General features: G+C 40.1%; 1 protein-coding gene across 1 annotated transcript; it reads right to left on the reverse strand.

Annotated features, from left to right (window-relative positions):
• Positions 1 to 7,065: 7,065 nt before the first annotated feature.
• Positions 7,066 to 14,140, reverse strand: LOC139721305 (cell division cycle 7-related protein kinase-like). Its single transcript, XM_071632627.1, has 10 exons — positions 13,987 to 14,140; positions 13,193 to 13,279; positions 12,543 to 12,678; positions 11,852 to 11,945; positions 10,695 to 10,837; positions 9,560 to 9,722; positions 8,753 to 9,215; positions 7,952 to 8,101; positions 7,371 to 7,502; positions 7,066 to 7,301 (listed from the first exon to the last, which is right to left on the reverse strand). The coding sequence occupies exons 1-10, from the start codon at positions 14,138 to 14,140 to the stop codon at positions 7,066 to 7,068; spliced, it is 1,758 nt and encodes a 585-aa protein (XP_071488728.1).
• Positions 14,141 to 19,815: the final 5,675 nt, after the last annotated feature.

The raw sequence follows: 19,815 nt of genomic DNA on the forward strand, positions 1-19,815 counted from the left end.
ATGAGAGCCAGATACATCAGTTCGAGGTCGACGAACTCGAGATACAGTTACAGACCAAACTCAGGGACTTGGAAGCGGCTCACGACTTGTTTCGCGATAAAATGTGCGAAATCAGGCGACAGACGACTCGGGTGCGGCCCACAGTTCGTTCCCGCCCCGTCACTTTTCCATCCCGTGAGAATAGGGAAGACGCACTAAAAGGCGGTCAGAGCCTGATTAAACCGGATCAAACCAGCGCGGACTTGCCGGTGCGCGCACAATGTGCGCAACCAGGGAACGCACAAGTAAACACGCGCATGAATACCGCCTCTGCAGTTCCACCAATGATTCCTGATTTTCACGGGGAGAGCTTTCGACTGGCCAATCACAGGAGTAGTCTGCCCCGACCCAAGAATGTGGTGAAAAGGAGCTGGTCTTCAATTAAGAAAGTCTGTAGTCGCCGTCATAATTGAGTTGTTCAAAATTTGCAAGGGGTTTTCTCCCCTTGTGCAGTGGAACACTTAGCGTGAACACTCTTGACAACTTTTTTTCCCATTATCGAGGGGAAAAAATAATGTTCAAAATAGCTGAACTAATCCTGAAATCCTAATCCTAAAACTGAAGATAAAAGCAATTCAAGATTCATGGTAATCCATTTTTTTTAAAATGAATTGTAGTTACGCTTGTTTGCTCTGTAAATACATGTAATTCGAAAGGAAATGTTAGTTGGAAGAATATTAAAAGAAGAAGAAAAAAAGAAAATCATGTCTGAATTGTTCTTATTTCCTAGATTATTAAGTACTAGTAAACATTTTCCGCCTTTACATGAAACTTGTTCTGCCGTTTTGAAGATTGTCAGTGGTCGAAAAGCTTAAAGGAATAATAAATACATGAATTTTACTTTTCCACACATGCTAAATATGATTACACATTTCCTCTCACAAATACATGAACATAATGTCCACTATCAAAAATGAACACAAGTACATTTTGGCCCGAATTCACGAAGGTGGTACAAATGAAACCATGATTTTAAACCATGGACAAAAACCATGGAGCGCCAAGTGTCACACGGAATATTTTGTTACGAAATTGGTCATTTTGTCAACAAAATGACCGTTTTAACAAAATTATCATTTCGTGGAGGAAATGTTCATTTAGTGACAAAATGTTGTCATTTTGTTACAAAATAATGATTCCATGAAATGACTGATTTCATAACGAAATATTCTATGCGACACTTGGCGCTCCATGGTTTTTGTCCATGGTTTAAACCATGGTTTCATTTGTACCATCTTCATGAATTCGGGCCTTTGAGTTTGTCTCTTTCTGGGGTGTTCTCGTTTGTGTGTGTGTGTGTTTGTGTGTGCGTGTTTGTGTGTTTGTTAGCACTTTTTTCTTGCTTCTCTCTGGTTACTTTGAATATCTTAAAGTGAAAATCTACTCTTATTATAATCACAAATCATAAAGTGATACACATTCATTTATCCGACTGCACATGAAGCTTCACTAAATTTGTAAAACAAATTCAAGAACTATATATTCTTTGAATCAAAATCATGTACAGTTATAAACTCAGTGTTAACATTTTGCAGTCAAGAATTTGAAGGATGCAGGGGTTGTAATTATTGACCAACAAATATGACTTGTCACATCACTGTTTATGCATAAACCAATAGGAGAGATACGAGCTGATACGATTCTCCCCTCTTCTGCATTTCATGTGTTTGTAACATATTAAAATGCAATGTATAAAATTATGGAATTGTCAAAATGCCATAACTTCTAATTTCATGTCCTATTTTGATGGAACTTTCTAACATTCTGTTTGATTTAAATCTATTCATCACAGCTTTTTTATCACATGGAGTGATCTTTCACTTATGTGGACCTGGGAACTTTCTTGAATGATATCTGCCATTGATTTGCCATTGAACCACACATGATTTGTCACTGAATTTAAGTGAAAATGAGCAATCAACTTAGGCCTACAGCACACTTTCATCAGGAGTAAATGCACTCATTCAAATACTGAATTCATTATTCAAAGATACTGTGAATTCTTTGAACACTCTTTATGGAAGCCAATATTTTAATTCCACTTCATCATGCTGACTGACATAAATAAATTCACACGCCAAATAATACACTCTTTCTGTTAATTCTCAAATGAATATTTGACTTTGACCTCAGAATCAGAATCCACAGTTTCTCACAAATCTGTTAAATGCCATTTTCTTCTTTCCATACTAGCATCTGCTATTTTCTTTTCTCTTTCAAAAGATGCACTTATTTCAGTTCCAGGGGCATCACTGTTAATCTTGTCTGTTACTGTTAGATGTTTATCTCTTTAAAAAGACCTTCTCTGTGTGAAAGTTTAAACCCATTGCAGCACACATAATCAAGACAATATAGACATTACCAATCTACTTAATAACTTGGCATACAGTGTAGGTCCTATGCATGGAATCTCTCCTCCCTGCAGCAAAGAATGTAAATTCTTACACATCATCTGTTTTCCACAACAATAACAACAACAAATCTTCAAGCTCTCATTCCTGAGGTAATGTTCATTGAGGAAGCAAATATCAAGGTGAACTGAGGTGGAAGTTCTTGGGCATGCGGTCTCTATCTCTTTCTATCTCACACACACACACACATACGGACACACACCCTTACAATGTTCATGCAAGGCGCATCAGGCATACATTGCTGTTGCATTAGAGTACAAACTGCATCCCATACATAGTCGATGTGGACTTTGAGTCCGGAAGGGTTCTGGTTAATCATGTCAGGTGTGGCATAGAGAATTGTTCCTCATAAACATTAATGTCTTACATCACTTGAAAAATGCACTGCAATGGTGGAAAAACATATATAAGCCTCCGTCAATATAGTGTTGCAATTTCATGAACAAACAGCTGTGATTTTAAACTGGAAACACCTATCATTATTGAGAATTGCAAGAGAAAGTAAGTGAAATGCTTATTTCATTACAAGTTATATACCTAGTACTGCATGAGACGGATGCAATAAACAATCAAATTTCATCAAAATCATCAAAGATATGCATTTCTGAAAAACAGGACACCAATGAAATTAATTTCAAAAAAATAATAATGATCTGAATTGAAGTAGTCAAATCGTGTCATTTTGGTAATCCAGTGGTAACCAGCAAAGTTAAAGGAGACCTCCTGATAATTTTCAGATTTTTACATTTGAACAACTATAAATATTAGTTATACTGAGGACAGAGTTTCAGAATTTGTGATAATTGGGACGAAGAATAACAATATTTTCAAAATTTAGAACAACTTGTAATGAACAAGGATGATGACATGGCAGAGTCACCATAAGAATGCATGAGTTGGGGCTCTTGGAAGCAGAACAAAAGAAGAAGGCATGCATAGATTATACACAGGTGAACTCGCAAGCAAGCAGTATTGTAATGAAATTTCACTGCTACATTTCTGAAATATGTGAACCTCCTATGTCATCATCCTTGTTCAGTGTAATTTGTTTAAGGTTTTTTCAAAGTATTGTTTCTCTGCTCAAGAACCACAATAAATTCCACAAACCTATACATGGAGTTGTCGATTTATGTACATGGTGTGAAATTATGAAAATCGTCTGCAATGTCCCTTTAATGGAAACTTCACCATTCCAAATCAAAGCACTGAACTGTTCCACCTGTCCCTGAAGAGTAATCAAAATGACCTTTGTCTGCCCTGTGCAATCAATACATTTTCACACACAACATATAGAATGGGATTGATTATCCAAATTTTGGAACAGACACGAAGTCTCTGCTACATCAATATATTTGTCTGGAATGTGAGAAAGGCACTTTGAGAAGAGAATGAAAAGAAGTTGAAAGTACTGTGGATGAGAATCAAAATATTGATTGTGCATTCTGACATATACATTTTTTTTTTTGATGGTATGCGATGGAGGTAACTTCACTTGAAAAACAAGGAAAAGTAGAAATTACGCGGTGCGTAACATATGTCCCCGCCGGAAGTAGCATTTTGTAACAAAATGTGCAATATAGGTAAAAAATCAAGGTCAAAGGTCAAAGAAGTCAAAGGTCAAAATTCTGTGTAGAAGTTTTGAAGCCCTCACCTAGTGCCATCACATAAAGCAAATGGAATCGAAATTGGGTTAGAAATGGCGAAGGAGTAGCATTTTGTAGCCAATGTACAATATAGGTCAAAAATCAAGGTCAAAGGTCAAAGAAGACAAAGGTCAAAATTCTGTGCAGAAGTTTTGAAGCCCTCACCTAGTGCTATAACATAAAGCAAACGGAATCGAAATCGGGTTAGAAATGGCGAAGGAGTAGCATTCTGTAGCAAAATGCACAATATAGGTCGAAAATCAAGGTCAAAGGTCAAAGAGGTCAAAGGTCAAAATTCTGTGTAGAAGTTTTGAAGCCCTCAACTAGTGCTATCATATAAAGCAAACGGAATCGAAATCGGGTTAAAAATGGCGAAGGAGTAGCATTTCGTAGCAAAATGTACAATATGGGTAAAAAATCAAGGTCAAAGGTCAAAGAAGTCAAAGGTCAAAATTCTGTGTAGAAGTTTTGAAGCCCTCACATAGTGCCATCACATAAAGCAAACGGAATCGAAATCGGGTTAGAAATGGCGAAGGAGTAGCATTTTGTAGCAAAATGTACAATATAGGTCAAAAAATCAAGGTCAAAGGTCAAAGAAGTCAAAGGTCAAAATTCTGTGTAGAAGTTTTGAAGCCCTCACCTAGTGCCATCACATAAAGCAAACGGAATCGAAATCGGGTTAGAAATGGTGAAGGAGTAGCATTTTGTAGCAAAATGTACAGTATAGGTCAAAGGTCAAGGTCAAAGGTCACGACTGAAATTCTGTGTAGAAGTTTCAAAGCTCCCATGTAGTGCTATCATATAAAGCAAACAGAATCAAAATTGGCTCATAAATGACAGAGAAGTAGCAAATTGAAGATTTTGATCACACACGGACGCACACACGGACACACGGACGGACGGACGGACGGACGGACGGACGGACACACGGACGGACGGACGGACACACGGACACACACACGTACGGAGCCCGTTTCATAGTCCCCTGCTCGAACTCGTTCGGCGGGGACAAAAAAGAAAGAAATCGGAAGGGCACACATAAGAAAAAATAAACACCTAACACATAGGAATGGAAAGTAAATTCTAAGCCCTCTTCCATTTAGAGCTCATTGTCCCCGCCGAACGAGTTCGAGCAGGGGACTATGAAACGGGCTCCGTACGTGTGTGTGTCCGTGTGTCCGTCCGTGTGTCCGTCCGTCCGTCCGTCCGTCCGTCCGTGTGTCCGTGTGTGCGTCCGTGTGTGATCAAAATCTTCAATTTGCTACTTCTCTGTCATTTATGAGCCAATTTTGATTCTGTTTGCTTTATATGATAGCACTACATGGGAGCTTTGAAACTTCTACACAGAATTTCAGTCGTGACCTTTGACCTTGACCTTTGACCTATATTGTACATTTTGCTACAAAATGCTACTCCTTCGCCATTTCTAACCCGCCGAACGAGTTCGAGCAGGGGACTATGAAACGGGCTCCGTACGTGTGTGTGTCCGTGTGTCCGTCCGTGTGTCCGTCCGTCCGTCCGTCCGTCCGTCCGTGTGTCCGTGTGTGCGTCCGTGTGTGATCAAAATCTTCAATTTGCTACTTCTCTGTCATTTATGAGCCAATTTTGATTCTGTTTGCTTTATATGATAGCACTACATGGGAGCTTTGAAACTTCTACACAGAATTTCAGTCGTGACCTTTGACCTTGACCTTTGACCTATATTGTACATTTTGCTACAAAATGCTACTCCTTCGCCATTTCTAACCCGATTTCGATTCCGTTTGCTTTATGTGATGGCACTAGGTGAGGGCTTCAAAACTTCTACACAGAATTTTGACCTTTGACTTCTTTGACCTTTGACCTTGATTTTTGACCTGTATTGTACATTTTGCTACAAAATGCTACTCCTTCACCATTTCTAACCCGATTTCGATTCCGTTTGCTTTATGTGATGGCACTAGGTGAGGGCTTCAAAACTTCTACACAGAATTTTGACCTTTGACTTCTTTGACCTTTGACCTTGATTTTTTGACCTATATTGTACATTTTGCTACAAAATGCTACTCCTTCGCCATTTCTAACCCGATTTCGATTCCGTTTGCTTTATGTGATGGCACTAGGTGAGGGCTTCAAAACTTCTACACAGAATTTTGACCTTTGACTTCTTTGACCTTTGACCTTGATTTTTGACCTATATTGTACATTTTGCTACGAAATGCTACTCCTTCGCCATTTTTAACCCGATTTCGATTCCGTTTGCCTTATATGATGGCACTAGTTGAGGGCTTCAAAACTTCTACACAGAATTTTGACCTTTGACTTCTTTGACCTTTGACCTTGATTTTTGACCTATATTGTGCATTTTGCTACAGAATGCTACTCCTTCGCCATTTCTAACCTGATTTCGATTCCGTTTGCTTTATGTGATAGCACTAGGTGAGGGCTTCAAAACTTCAACACAGAATTTTGACCTTTGTCTTCTTTGACCTTTGACCTTGATTTTTGACCTATATTGTACATTGGCTACAAAATGCTACTCCTTCGCCATTTCTAACCCAATTTCGATTCCATTTGCTTTATGTGATGGCACTAGGTGAGGGCTTCAAAACTTCTACACAGAATTTTGACCTTTGACTTCTTTGACCTTTGACCTTGATTTTTTACCTATATTGCACATTTTGTTACAAAATGCTACTTCCGGCGGGGACATATGTTACGCACCGCGTAATTTCTACTTTTCCTTGTTTGTAACTTGCAATACTTTGTATGTGCAATTTCTATATCACTTCTGTGCTAAACAGTCAGCTACTATGGCAGCTGCAACTTTTGAGACTTGCACTCGATGTAGCACTGGTTGTGAAGATCAAACTGTCTTTATGGCAGCAAAGAACCCATCAGCTAAAAGCTGGTCTAAAACTTTGAGATTCTCTTGTGAGCTAAAAACAGAAATCATGAAGGTAGATAAACACCAATTAACGTGATTCTGTTCATCAGGATGCTTCCATGAGGAAGGGATGTTTTAATGCCTCTGCGGCAGTGATCCTCCTCCTAGGGTCCAGCTCGAGGAGGCGGGAGAGGAGGTGGTATGCTGAATCCGGAAATTGGTCCCTCTCCTCCTCCTCCTTAACCCCTGGAGGACTCTCACTCTCCATCGAGATGGAGCCACAGACGAGGCCATCTTTGGGTGGGCTTCCAACGTTGCCGTTACTGGCTCCACCACTACGACCTGCATCTGCCCCATTTGCACTAGTCTTCCTCGCCTTGGGGGATGGGCTTGGCTCGGAGCTATTTTTACGCCGCTTCGATGCCTCCCCGTTGCTGCGGCGACGAGACTTTTGCCGATGCTCTGTGGTGCCATGTCTGAGTTGGCGACACATGCTCTTCAGGTCCATGGCGACCAATTTGACACTGCACTGCAGGTGTTTGCCTTTGGGGAAAGAAAATTTGGTATCCATAAGGGCGAAATCCAAGTTTATACTCTGATGCTCTTTTCAGTTTACACAGTATTACCATTTTTGCACGAATTTAACAACTTTTGAGATCTATGCATGCAAACAAAGGTTAAAAATGGTCAACCTTATGTACAGATTCTGTCTCAGTGTATAATTTACTGTAAGTAGAGTCCCAATCTTGCTAATGCACAAATACATCTACACATATTCAGAGATAAATTTACAGAAGTCAGTTGACTCTTAAAGATTCAACTTATACATAATTAAGTGGTATATTTGTAAACCTAGTATCAAAATATTCATTTTGGTTTTCCTATCATTCTTTAAGAGAAGGACTGCAAACATTCTTCATCCATCAAAAATCAGTCAGACTCCAAAGAGCAATCAAGGAGGTACTAATATGTAATTTAGAAGGAAATTGTACCTATCGCCCTCGCCGCTTCCTTGGTCTCCTCGGACCCCATGATGCTCATGATCTGGGCCAGGGCAGTGATGTCGTCCGGTGCTCTAAAGAAGGGATAACGGCCGCTGAGGATGGACAGGAAGATGACCCCTGCTGCCCACATGTCCACGGCTGGGAATTTGAGTCAGAAGCACCAATTGAATAAAGCTTTACAAATCACCTTTGTTATGATCTCATCACTCAAATGTCACCCACCACATGACAACAAATACAAGGTGATTCACATACATGATGTACAGAGTGACAAACTCAAGGTATATTTACTCAAACCCAGTGCCCACAATAACCCTTGGTTCTTCATTAAAACAGATTATGGCCAAAAAAAAAAAAACAACAACAAAAAAACCTATTTTTTCCCCCCAATACAGTGTACATACAGGACTACAGCTCAATTGTTTTGCTCATCTCTTTCAGCACAAATGCAACATATTGTTTCTATCAAATGCCAATCAACTGTCATCTGTTGACTGAATGAATTAAATTATAAAGTACACAGCACTTTGTGGCAAAGAAGCTGATGGTCATTTAATTTTAGATAAACATATTCCAATTACTTCTTCCATAAACAATTCGAACAAATGCTTGTTGTTACATAAAAGATTACACATTAACCACAATCATACATTTGCATATATCTGGGATTCTTTCAATGAAATCTACCCCTGAGTTAACTAGTACAATGATAAAGTTAGTATTATCATCATGCAACTCGTCATCTAAAAATCATGATAGCCTTTAAAATCATTAAATCGTTTCATTTACCGGTTGTCTGATCGGGAGACTTCAGAAGAACCTCCGGAGACCTGAATCCTGGAGTGCCAGCCCGAGGGGCGACCTGGTTCCTCCTAGCCAGACAGATGTCACACACCTGTGGTAACCCATAGCAACAGCAGGTTTCCGGGGATGCGGGTTCAGGCCCAGCCCTCTTCCCGACACCCTTCAAGGCCAGCGACGCCCCTTTCCTCGTCAGGACCATCGGCTTGGGGGTCGATTTCTCCCTCGTCTGGTGGGCGTCCTGTACGTTCTCGCTGCCTTGCCGGGCCTGCGTGGTGGCTTCACTCCTCTTCGGGTCCTCCTCGGTGATGGAGATTAGTCGGTGCCGCCTGTCCCGAAAGGACTTCTCTGTGGAATGGCAGAACGTGTTGGGGTCTAGTTCGGCCAGACGAGGGGCTGGACCCCGTGAAGACTCTGACAGGGTTCTCTTTGGGCCATTTTTCTCCACAACCTATTTACAAGAAGGAATGTTCAGTTCAAAGAAATGTTACCCTCGACGTTATAACCTCCCTCTCGATGCTGCGGGAGGAACAATTGTATTCAGAATCCTATTTCCTTTTGTCTCACCTTCACGCACATTTCAGTAGTTACATGTACGTTCTCCATCTGTTTATGACATCTCAGATGTAATTGTATTATTTTACTCTCAGCACTATGGGGCTTCTCATGTACACTCACATGATCGACCTCTAAGGTTGAATTTGAGAGAGAAATCAATACGAGCAGAAACATAAGTCACTGTTATTGGAGCAAAGGTTACAAAATCAAAACTACATATCTGTTATGACACTCTACCTTGTTTTCTGAAACTGAAGCTGTTCGGCGAGTATTCTTGCGAAGCTGGGAAATCCTTGGCGTGTCTTCATGAAGGACTCCCTCAACAGTAGACTTAGACGATGCCTTCAATTTGGACTTCGAGGGCACCCCTTGGGCAAGACCAAAGTCTACAAGTGCATACCTAGTTTGAGGGGACAAAGCAGGAATATTTTATTTAAGGTATGATTGTTTTTTTTTCTCTTAAAGTATAGTTTCCAATCTTAAAAAAAAAAAAAAGAAGAAAAAAGGTTAAACCTGTCATGTTAATGACTTAAATTGCTGCAAATTAGGGCAGGGCACAGGGATACTGTGTCCAAAGTGAGCAGAAATTGGCAAAGATGGCAATTTTAGATCGAGTGTGAAAAGTATACACAGGAACCATGAATTGAGGCATGTCTATATTTTCTTAGATGAAAATTTAACATGCCCAAAGCATAGGAATACACAACTGCTCTGATTCCACATGCAAATTTTGCTGTGCAATAACCAGTATAGATGGTGTTGAATGCAGGTACAGCTGTACCCAAACTCTCAAACTCTCTTGACTGAGTGAAAATTTAATCTGAGAAATATGCAGTGAAAGACTGCAAGAGATATATTCTGTCTCTTTAACCTCTTCTGCTGAAAATCTAATTTGCAGTCTCTCCATTGTAAGGCTGCTTATATGCAAAATAGCATTTGACATTAATCAAATACCTGTCACAGCCTAAGTCATACTTCTTCCTACTTTGGCAATGCGTTACGTAAATTTGTCCAAGACTAGATATCCTGCTTTTCACAAGAACACACATAACATATAACACATAACATGTAACATATAATACATCACATAACATATAACATTTAATTATCTTAATTTATGATCATACTGACGAATTCCATTCAATACAAGCAAGTAACCTCAAACCACTGCTAGGGACTGCAGGCTTTAAGGCACAGTAACAACAGAATTTCTAAAAAGAAATTAAAACATCTGTATCTTGTAAGAGATGATCGCTTTTACAAGATGGTTTCTTTCTCTCTCATTCTTAACTAACATCTGGTTTCAAAAACAACAACTGTATTTAGGTATCCTAATACACTGCAGCAAAACAAAGCTCTGGTGATGACGTACTGCTTTGTGAGTCGGTTGTAGAGAAAGTTGCCCGGCTTGACATCTCTGTGGATGACGTTGAACTTGTGCACCCTGTGCAAGGCGATGAAGAGATTCCTCATATACTCCCTCACTTCCTCCACAGACATGTCCTGGTAAAAATCCTGTCAGGAAAGTCGAATCAAATGTAGTTGAGACCACATAGCTTAACCTATCAAATCCTGATGATTTCGCTACACAAATCACTCAGTATCATCTTATCACTATACTGGCATCAATGAATTTCACTGCATATCTTTGTATTGGAGAAAGGTTGGAAGTAACTGGTCAAATTGATTAAATCTACACGTAATAAGAAAACATTGTCAATTTGATGGAGAAGCAAATATTTGAATCTTCTAACATGTGCAGCCAATGTAAGAATTGATAATCTTTCAATCAAAAGGCTTTTTAAAATTCCATTACCAAAACAATTATATCAACAACAAAAAATGCCAAGATAATTTTTCACTCCACTTTATAAACAATGAACAGTTAATACATATGTGGAAGAAATCAAGTTTAAGATGGACGTTGCTCTCTACTTTGCCCTTTAATCAAGCTCTCGGCCTCTAGTGGCCTTCAACAGGATCTGGGGCACAAGTAGTTGGGTTGTGGGATGTCTTGCATCACAGCAGCGTGCGGAGAAGTACAACATACAGACTCATGACCTGCATTCACCTATCTCTCTTCTGTAGTCAAGAGAGACAGCTGAATATCAATGTATTGAGGAATTACATTAAAGAAATTGTGATTTAAAGGTATTATTTACCACTGGAAGCAGCAAATTTAAAAAATGTTCGAGTTATCACATTTGAGGCATATGTGTATGTCAGTTTGTATCACAAAACATCTACCATATAAATATTTTGCAAATAAAACCTAAAGCATAAGGAGATCTCACTATTTTTCTCAATAAACCATAACTACAGACGGTTTATTCTAGAAACAATTTCATTACAACTATTATTCACATGTTGTATATTTAACACTTGACATTGATTACACTGATTAGCATTTTTACATTGGTTGTTTTTATCCCCAGCTCACATTTTAGAACCATTTTGAAGTACTAAAGCTGGGTTTATGTTTCATCTGCAAATGGTAAATAATGCCTTTAAGTTGACAAGCCATCTTACCTGGAATCTGTCATGTCTAAAATGAGGCATCACTATGACAATATTGTCCTTATCCCTCAGTGTCAGTTTAACCCCCATCACGTTGTCGCAGCCCCTGCCACAGGAGAGAGACATGCTTCATGAACACTACCTTCACAAACTAATTTGGTATTGCATAAATACACAAGACATTAAGGAAACACTAACTAACATTTCTTACCAAGTGCAACACTCTCAACATCATGTCTTTTGTCACATCAAGGACAAGGAATGGGGCATCATCGATCTAAAACAATTTTCATCATTTACAACAACTGATCTCATCCACATGAGAAGATAATTTCTCATTAAAATGAACAAGAAATCGCTACAAAGAGTTTCACACTACACATGCAGTAATTTCCTGCCACTTCACTTGGTCAGAACCCGCAACATTTTTTTCATGAATGCATCTCCTTAGATTTGTCAGAATATTTCAGCCATTCCTTAGGGGTCGCTTCAAAACTGATTACTACTAATCAAGGGACAAAAGAAGAGAAAATATATATGTATCTGACTATCACAAAATCTATCACCTTCCATGCAAAATCATCAAATGATCATAACTGTCAGCAACTAGCAAGTGTGGGTTGACTTTCCTTGGTGTAGCCAACTTTGGATCCACTGTACAGAGGACAGAATTTGCTACTTATTGGACAGAGATAAACCTTACCCGATCTTCACCAGGCAGCTGAGTTCACTGAGGATGCGGTCAGGGTGGTAAGTGGGAATGATGTGTTTCAGGGCAAACTCCTGGCTGGAATCTGGATACTGTTTGAGAACTGCTCGGTACACAGAACTGAACGTACCTGGTAGGAAGAAAGATATGGAAAAGAATGCAATCAAAAAAAAAATTGTTGGTAACTAAAAAGGTATTGATACTCATTTGCATTATCCTGTTAGTTTGTGGTATAATGATGAAAATTTTTAATGCTACTTCCTAACCACAAAAGGCCAAGTTCAGACAGGTCAACTAGTCAGTGCAATATCTTAAAGACATGCAGTGTTAACAAGTCCACCTTGAAGAGACTGGCTTAAAGAGTAAACGAACGTATGACTACAAACATTCCTTGACATTTTTTGTCAGATTATGACCTAAATCTGTTCACAGAAAATAGTCTAGCAAAGGTTCACATATGTGATGCAATGCACAGATGATATTACTGACAATATTTCATCAAAACATACATGTCGTACTGGAGTTTTTGATGCCTCTGAATTTGTCTGCATACGCCAAGAAAGGAAGAATTCTCAGCATTGAGACCACCTGATACAAACTGTTACATTAATGTGGTAAAAAAAAAAAGCTTTACAAATGCTTACCTTCTCCTATTTTGTCAATGACCTTGAAAAGTTCATCAACCTGGGGAACAGATTGCAGCAAATTGTTGATGTCTCCCCGAACTTTCTCTGAAAACAAGGAGAAAGAAAAGAAAAAAGGATGAACATTATTATAATAGACCAGAATGATGTTCTCAGCTGCAATGTCAACTTCAAAACAACCGAAAACATGACTGCAACCTAGCTACGAGGTGTACAGAATTTAACCATTTATCGCAGTACACTGTAACTTGTCATGCACAATTTCTATTCTCTTTAAAGCACAAAATTTGTTATTATTGTTCACTGATCAGATTCTTCCACTTATCTTCCCTCCATTCATATACTGTACATGTAGGGGACACTTTCAGTCCCTTTTTAAAAATGATGAGAATGTAAGACTTTCTCCACATTTCATCTTCTGAACAGTTTTTGTTTGAGTTTTAAAGGAAAAAATCTCAGTGAAGTGTTTTAATCACTTGCCTGAAAAAGAACCAGCATGAATTCTGTATTCCAGGTGTAAAACCGAAAGCCAAAGCATAAACAAATTATGTTGTGGTACTACACCAAACCTTAAAAAAAGGAAGAAAATAAGACAGTAAACATTTACCAAGAACCATGTCTGAAGATGACTGTGAAAATGAAAGAACATCATATAAGCACAAACATCACCTGCACTGGTAATTACAGATTCTATGTGTTCTAAAATTTGCAATCTTAAAATTGAAACTGGATTTTGATGGCTTTCAAGGATATATGCTCCACTACGCTGTCAGTTATTTAACAAGAAAGTCTACCTGAAATTTTTTTCGGACAAGGGAATGAAGTGCGCTTCCTCTTCTTTCCAGATGTTTTTGGTGATTTTCCTGGCATCTCTGCAATCTCTGTCTCCACTAAACTATGTTGTAGACTGATAGCACTAGTAGAGCCCTCCTCTACAGCATTGGACATGGTGCTAGTAGTAGACTAGCTCACCTGGAACTCGGCACTATAGCTGGAACTAAAATGAAACGAAATTATAAAGATGTTAATGACATCGATGACAATATACATTTCTTTTTGAAAACCAAAATAAATTCCTGCAATCTGCAAAACATTGAATCCACAGGTACAAACGTGTAGTTTAGGAAAATGAGAAGTGTTTATTAACAGTAATGACAAAATGTCATTGCAGTGTAAAAACTAGCTGTCTTCACAGTTTTCCAGATACAGTCTGCTGTTGCTGGCCCCTGAGGTTATGTACAATGTAGCATATCTATACCTAGTAAATTTACACTATTCCTTTCCTAAGACTCATTTGACACATCAATGGAAACTAGAGAAGCACTCTGAGAGCGCAGACCTCTGCCAAGCAGCTCACTTCAACCACTGATCTTGTTCTTCCGTAGCGATCAGTGATTTCTACCCATATGCATGCTGAAAATCGCCCGATTTTCCCAAATAGAAGCCTTTTGTCACGTCACCAATGCCAGCTGTGCAGCACACCTCGCCCTGGACCAGAAACTAGAACTTAGAGTGTGTGTATGAAAACCTCAAAAATACACCGCTTGAACTTTCAAGTTCATTGACCCTACCGGCCAAAATATCAAAAATCCTACATTTAATCCATAAAAATTCCAGGATCACTTCCAAAATCTAATCATCTGTCCCTTGTGTCATTCTCAGCCTTTCCTGAAAGATTCATCCAAATCCATCTGCAAATTTTTGAGTTATTTTGCACGCAGTCAAACAAACCAACGGTAACGAAAACATAAACCTCCTCCCTAGCTTGGCAGAGGTAAAAAGAGTTATTCATGTTCAGATCCCTTCTTGAGGTGCCCAGTTTTACAGCCAGGTTCAAAAAGGGGAGATCATAGAGCTCGAGAGAAGATGGTGCAAAAAAGTATTCTTAAGTTAAACAAAGACCCTGCTCACAAGGGCAATAGGTGTCAAATCCCAATACAATACATGAGATTCACAATAAGAATAAACTAGGCCTACATTCCAGTTCCTGCTGCGAGCTGCATGCACAGAGTGTCATGTAAATTACTGTATACGCTGTTATTTTCGCGTAATTTGACAGATATTTTCACGAATGAGGAGGTCATAGACATTTTCGCGATGTTGTTTTCGCGAACTGACGCCGACGCTAACATAAATGCGCTATTACCCAAGCGCATGGAGACATTTTTGCGTGTTGTTAAATTCGCGATCCAACTGAGATTCGCGAAAATTAAACCCTCGCGAAAATAACAGCTTGTACAGTAAACTACATGTGTGAAATATGCACTGACATTGACATAACTGTGACTTTAATAGTGTGAGTAATGCACTTGTCAATTGTAGTCCTGACCCTTGGGTACCCGGGGATGGCCGGGACTTGCATCCCACTTGCAATTTTAGGACGTTACACCACCCGGCCAAGTCCCGGCCAAGTCCCCGACAGGCCTGGCAAAATTGAAGTAGAAATCCCCGGCCAATTCCCCGACAGTGAGGGCAATATTTGCACAGAAATCCCCGGCCAAGTCCCCGACAGGCCAGGCAGTATTTGCATAGAAATCCCTGGCCAAGTCCCCGACAAGCCGGGCAGTATTTGCGTAGAAATCCCCGGCCAAGTCCCGACCCTCAGGGCCCGGGGTCACACTGCCCAAAAGTCGCGTAAACTCATGAATCACGCAAGGAATTTGGTCGTGTGTGCTTGTCCATCGAGAATTTTCGCTGATTTACACATACGCGATGAAAATCACCGATGAATTGCGCAAGAACTACAGAAAGATCACTAAAAAATCACTAAAAAACAACGCACTTTCAGCGCATAGGCATGCAAAGGCCCCAAATAGGGCGAATGGAAAAGGTCCATGGAAAACCATGCATAATCTGCGCTTTATCACTAATGTCATTAATGAACTGCTTACGAATTCACGCATGATGGCGGCAACATTTTTGCGAACGATCACTGATATTCCACGCATATTTCGCACATTGTTCGCGTAGGAACTATGCAAACTACGCAAAAAATATGTAAAACAGTGCAATACTGCGTAAACTTTTACGCGAAGCCGAGCTTTGACCTCCCCCCAACAAAGCCCGGTCTATTCCCGACCCACCGGGGCAAAATCAGTGAATCTCCCCCGACACAGCCCGGCCCATTCCCGACCCACCGGGGCAAAATAACTGAATTTCCCCCGACAACACCCCGGTATATTTCCGACCCCCCAGGGCAAAATAAGTGAATTCCTCCCGACAACACCCCAGTATATTCCCGACCTACCGGGTCAAAATAAGCGAATTTCCCCCAACAAAGCCCTGTCTATTCCCGACCCACCCGGGCGAAAAAAATCCTGAAATTCCTGGCCAACTTGGTAGCAAGTCCCGGCCATCCCCGGGTACCCAGGGGTACTTGGTACTTGGTACTTGGTTGAGGTCCTCCTGAATACTCCTACTGGAGTTTTGACTGGAGGTGCCGGAGGGTGGACATTTAAACAATTATTCCATTTAATAACATCTCCTTAAATTTAGCAGAATCCGTTTGTGTGATTACGGAAGAAGGAAGTTCATTCCATGCTTTAATTGTGCGGGGAAAAAATGAGTTTCTGTGGACTTCCAGTCTGGAGGATGGTACTTCAAACTGATGAGAATGTCCGCGTCTACTTCGAATAAGCTTGGGTTTAGTGTGTGATAAATAATCAATATCCAATCTATTATTCAACATTTTGTGAAAACAAGTCAGGCGATGTGCTTCTCGTCTTGTTTGGAGTGACTTCCATCCAAGGGAGTTCAGGAGTTGAGTGACGCTAGATTCCTTGCTGTAGGTGTTGGTGACAAAACGTGCAGCTTGTCTCTGGATTCTCTCGATGGATGAAATATTTTTGTCAGTGTAAGGATCCCATGCGGCAACAGCGTATTCCAAGTGTGGTCTTACTAAGGTAGAATATAGTTTTTGCTTGACAGTGGATGAACAATGATGAAAATTACGCCGGAGGAAGTTCAATACACTCGCAGCTTTAGAGGTTGAGTAGTGAGTATGGCAATTCCAGCGTAGGTCGTTTTGGATTTTGATGCCTAAGTTACAAGTACTTGATCTCCTTAGTTCCTTGGAGGGTAACACCACTGATGTTGTAGGATGCTTTACCTGGAGACCTCTGTCTAGTGACTCGCATAAATTCACATTTGGTAGGATTAAACTGCATGCCCCATCTGTGAGACCATTTGACCAGGGGTCGGGAATAAATAGTACAATTGACAAGTGCATAAACCTGACAGACAAAATGGAGATGGGCATAATGTTAGTCTTTTTACGGTGACTTGCCTGGTGTTGACAGGAATCCATACGGTATTACAAGGACAACGAAACTTGGTGTTCAGCCGACTCTTGATTTGCTTGAATCGTGAAGCTCACCCTGCAGCTGCACTGCACTGGGACCTTGCTTGGAGCTTGGTTAATTGCCCTTGCCTCTTGACTCTCGCTGGCGTTGCAATCTTAATGCAAATGCGGCTGCTCAATCCGACGAATTATGGATCAGCAGTACTGCGGTCACACGTCCCATCAGTCATGACAATCACAATTCATACACATTTGACACTGTTATTGCACTTAGTGACTAGTAGCTAGGCTGCTCATCGTATGGCCGGTAGACATAACCAACCTTCCTAAGTTCTTCCACGCAAGATTTAGTCGGCGTGAGCTCACTATAATGCACAGTCTGTCTCATCTCTTCCTATAAATTGGATCCCTACCCTATAGCTTGTGGATGTTCAGCCGCCTGCAAATTGTGTGTTGTGTCGCATGCATGCCTTATCTATCTGTGATGCCGTGATATGATGCCGTTGACGTGCTTATTGTACGTGCGTGCGTACGCGTGGGCATCGAAAGCCGAGCGAGATCCCTCGCCAGCTAGCGGCGCGCCAGACGAATTTCCCGCGTTATTGTGTGTAGTATAGTAGACCGGAAGTTGTTAGGATGGAAACAGTTTAAAGGTCAGCTAGCATTGAGTGGGCGAGAAATTAGTTGTGTTGTGACTCGACGCAGCAGCGGAGACGTGTAGTCGTAACCTCCGATGACGGTGTAATTTGTAGGATTTTGCTTTCTTGAGACGTACAAGAAGTCAACATGATACACAGCCTTTTTATGATCAACTCCTCGGGGTAAGTAAAAGTTTATCACTCTCGCCAGAAGCCGATGTAACACTCTTACCAGTTGTGGCAGATGTGATGCCTGCCTGCCGGTGTGTGACCGTTTCGTGGCACACACCTCTTTTCAGTGTGGTCCCACATGCTTAGACATGTGTACTGTGTCTATGTACATAGGATCTATGTCATAGGATCTAGACTATATCACATGACATAGATAGAAGTCTCTATGTGTTTAAACATTGATAGAACTCTAACAGTTACTCGGTAAAATTTATGGCTCTAATATTAGGTGGCATGGGTTCCATGTAGGTTTTAGACCCAGGCCTACTTGACAGATGCGGGTACATGTATCTCACTAACTTTCCAGTTGAGTTAAAAAAAAAAAAGAACGATAGACGGTCGTATTAAACTTTAAAGGACAAGTCCACCTTCTAAATTTACTTAGATCTATGTGGATTGAGTGAATGCAACAAATTAGTAGAACACATCAGTGAAAGTGTAGTGAAAATTGGACAATCCGTTCAGAAGTTATTAATTTTTAAAGTATCTGCGTAGTCACTGCTGGATGAGAAGACTACTAATACTACCATGACTACAGTCAGACTGTCAGAGTGTATGACTATGATGTCATGTGCACATATGTGCGTACAATGATATAGGTCTAAAGATAATAAAAGGAAAATTTCACAAAACTTCACTTTTTGAATAAAGTGCACATTTCTTCGACTTGTTACTGACATAATGTTAGGGTTAATATTATTCCCTTTGCCTTCTGAAAGAGAGAATTCAAGTGTTCTTTTGTAATGCGAGAAAAGTGAAAATATGTTGAATTTTCTTTGGTCTTTCTTTATAACGTTGTACACATGTGACATCCAGTGTTTCATCCAGCCTTGAGTGAGCAGAAACTACATCTACAAAGAACAACTGATTATGGGTACAATCTCCGACATCAGTGAAATTTTCTCAGCTACTGAGCTAGTCTAAGTGACGATGTATCACATCGACAACTTTTTTTCGGTAGACACCTAGACTTACTTCTTAACGACACAGCTAAGGAACAAGCCTCAGGGTCTTAGGAATGTTAGGAACTGGATTTTTTTGTTGTTTTCCTGATGTTCGTGAATTTTTTTGAAAACATGTCCTCACGTAAAATAGAGCTTTGATGAGCTGATGTGGGCTGCCATTTTTTTTTTTCTGGAAGTGGATGTTATTGTTACCATCAAAAAAAATGAGAAAAACACAAGAAAAACTGCTACATCTGGAAAACTGGATTTTTGAGCAAGTGATCCTCAACATCTGGTCTTGAAAGATACTTTTACCATTAGGAAACAAACACTTTCTAATCTAGATGGTAATAGTATCAATCACTTCAGGATACCATTAGTAATTGACTCATAGTAGAGTAAGACTAGAAGAATTATTATCAAATTTACCTATTCAATTAGGGCTGATAGTGGATTAAAAAAATGGATTTGCACCAGAATTGTGCATTGTTATGTGACCTTAGGGGAAAC

The sequence above is a fragment of the Diadema antillarum genome, unplaced genomic scaffold (genome assembly GCF_040938485.1).
Source record: "Diadema antillarum isolate AM-2024a unplaced genomic scaffold, OU_Dant_1.0 scf00000141, whole genome shotgun sequence".
In the NCBI taxonomy this organism is placed as follows: domain Eukaryota; kingdom Metazoa; phylum Echinodermata; class Echinoidea; order Diadematoida; family Diadematidae; genus Diadema; species Diadema antillarum.